Below are 2,921 nucleotides of genomic sequence, written 5' to 3' on the forward strand. Positions count from 1 at the left end.
GCAGACGTTAATATCACCGGAAGCGTCGCGCGCATGTGCTTCAGTACGAGTAGTAAACAAAACCGCGCATCTGCGCCATTCATTAACACAGAGACACGCAGAATTCATATTTAAATAGTCGTTTTGCGGCTTAATATTTACAAATACTAGTGGGAGTGTGCTCACTTGTGTGTGTGCATCGGGGCGGAACTCCGCTGTGCGCGATACAGAGAGCTCGACCAAGTAACGTAGAGACAGAAATGACATGCCCTCGTGTAAATAAGATAAACAACATAAGGCTATTTAGTTTGTTTAATAAAAGAACAAGGTATAGACATGTTCTAAAGGAAAGGTCATTTTAAATGACTTCTGTTGTGATCTGGCGCTATAGAGAATATAAAATTAAATAAAATTAATTTGACTGTCAAAAATATAATGGGGCCGCCCCCTAATATAATGGCAGGGGAAACACTGCTTGGCCTCTTTGAAAACTTATTACGGGTATGTAATATTGCCTCGTATGTTTATAGGTTTAGAGCCGCTTAAGTGATCTCTTGAGGCAATTACACCATTGAACTGAATCATGCATCAATTTATTGCACTGATTCGAAGTCAGACTGATTACCATAATGTTTGGACGAAGGTTTTTGGTCAGTCAGCATTTGTAGTAACTTGTAGTAAATAATTATGTTTGATTCTACAGGGCTCTACGCTTACTTTTCTTTTTAGGAGCACTTGTGCTCCTAACTTAAAAAAATTAGGAGCACATTCAAAATTTTAGAAGCACCTTCTAATCAATAATCCAAAATTTTATCAAAAAGTAGCCTTCCATTACGAGGTGATATTTGACTCCTCTAACTTTATTAAAAGTATGTCATCTTCTGTCAAATTCTTAAAAAAATTATATTTTATAAGCTTTTTAAAAATTTTAATTAAAACGACAGAAGAGTAGAATAAAAAATATAAGTTACCAATCAAATGAAATCAGTATTAACAATAGAAATCTTTGATCTCCCCTGAGCGCAATCACAAGTATGATGATGATCGGGTCAGTCGCACTGGTGCTCCTAAAAAAAATTTAATAGTCGCACGCAGTAGTTTTCAGTTGCAAATGCGACTGAAATGGTCGCACTGTCGAGCCCTGTTCTATATGTTTCAGTTCTACATATTTATATTAGAAATACTTTTTTGTGATTTTGCGACTACATCTTTCTGTCAGTTCAAAGTGTGATTATTAGTAAATTGGAGCTGTCAGAAAGTGGATTGTGGAGAATGTATAATTATGCATACATCAGTTGTAATCACATTCATAAATAATGAAAAACATTTTCCTACTGTTACATAATTTGTCATTGAAGATGTGTGAACTGGAAAACAGTCAAAGAAGGACATTGAGAACAATTACAAACAGCTCTTTGTAAAGGAGCGCAACTAAACCATAAGACTTATCTATTAATGTGAAACTAATTATAAACTAAAGCAAGTTTGTGATATTAGTATTGCATTTTGTTTGTTTGTTAGATTTTCCCCTAGCATGTCTCTGCCCAAGCGTGAGGTTGATGAGCTGAGGCCATGGGTGGAACGTACAGTAAAGAAGATCCTTGGTTTTTCTGAACCCACTGTGGTCACAGCAGCGTTACATTGTGTAGGAAAAGGCCTGGACAAAAGAAAAACCACAGGTAAGAAGCTTACCTTGTAGATGTTTAGTACAGATTTAGTAACGACATGGTAGTTCTACTTTAGGGGTGAATGTCTGGATAGATGGAAGAAACAGTCAGCCAGTTGGAAAAGATTCTTCCTTCCTAAAGACAGTTTTTTACTTGATGCTGTGATTTCCAGATAATATTTTCAGTGATTGATATCTATGTATCTCTCTCTCTCTCTCTCTCTCTCTCTCTCTCTATATATATATATATATACACACACACACATATATATTAGTGCTGGGCAACGATTAAATAAATCATGCGATTAAATCGCGATTAATCGCATGATTTTGTTATGCACAAAATTCATTAATGAATTCAAAAGTAGTGTATTGTGCACTTTTTTTCATTTAAAAGTACTGCTATATGAACAAAAGTGCAATAACATTTGGTTTGCAAACACTTTAAACACAAGGTGCTTTTTTTACTGCAGTATTCCTTTTACATAGTAGCAGTTAAAATATTTCTTGTAAATCTCAACTTATAACATTAATGTAATCAAATTAAATATAAAACCAAAGCTATTTGCCACTGCCAGGGCATTAACGTTTTTATATAAAATATTTTATAGTTTGTTATAGAAAAACAAGTTATGCTCAGAGTCCAGAGCCTCGATCATAACATTATAACAGGCACCTTCCGAGTAGAGACCTGCACGATCGCGGGACCCAATGCAGAGTGCGGCGCGGGACAACACTTGATGGGCGAGTGTGAGTGCGGGCGGGTAGAGACTCGTATGTGTGCGGGATGCGGGAGAATAAGGGTGTACTCACACTAGGCGTTTTGAACCGTGCCCGAGCACGTTTGACCCCCAAAGCCCGGTTCGTTTGACTAGTGTGAGCATTCCGTGCCGCGCTCGGGCGCGGTTCATTTCGCCGTCCCTGGCCCGGTTGGAAGAGGTGGGACGGTTCGGTTGGGCTCGGGTGCGGTACGTATTCAGTGTGAGCGCTAACCGCACCAGAGCACGAAACTGATACTGTTTTGTGTGCGCTTTCATCATTACGACCACAAAAACATATTCTATTACTACTACTCCTACACTACACTTTTCAATTAAAGGTGTGGTTCACTGGTTTTTTTCTAGGCTTGATTGTGTTTATGGGGTGCAGTCTAACATGTGTTAATGCTTTGTTTTTTAAAAAACGCATTATTTTTCACATAATTTACCTTTATTCTAAACCGCTCTGTCCCTTCTCCCATTAACACGCTGATCATTTCCTGCTTTTATGAAGCCCC

At 37.8% G+C, this 2,921-nt stretch overlaps 1 protein-coding gene across 1 annotated transcript in view; it reads left to right on the forward strand.

Annotated features, from left to right (window-relative positions):
- The window catches only part of prpf3 (PRP3 pre-mRNA processing factor 3 homolog (yeast)), a 26,821-nt gene that overhangs the window by 2,688 nt on the left and 21,212 nt on the right, over positions 1-2,921 (forward strand). Inside the window, exon 2 of the mRNA XM_016561336.1 lies at positions 1,501-1,658. Coding sequence (XP_016416822.1) covers positions 1,514-1,658 — 145 coding nt within the window. The 5' untranslated portion in view covers positions 1,501-1,513. The remainder of the gene's footprint in view (positions 1-1,500; positions 1,659-2,921) is intronic.

The sequence above is a fragment of the Sinocyclocheilus rhinocerous genome, unplaced genomic scaffold (genome assembly GCF_001515625.1).
Source record: "Sinocyclocheilus rhinocerous isolate Xijiao unplaced genomic scaffold, SAMN03320098_v1.1 scaffold529, whole genome shotgun sequence".
Lineage (NCBI taxonomy): Eukaryota > Metazoa > Chordata > Actinopteri > Cypriniformes > Cyprinidae > Sinocyclocheilus > Sinocyclocheilus rhinocerous.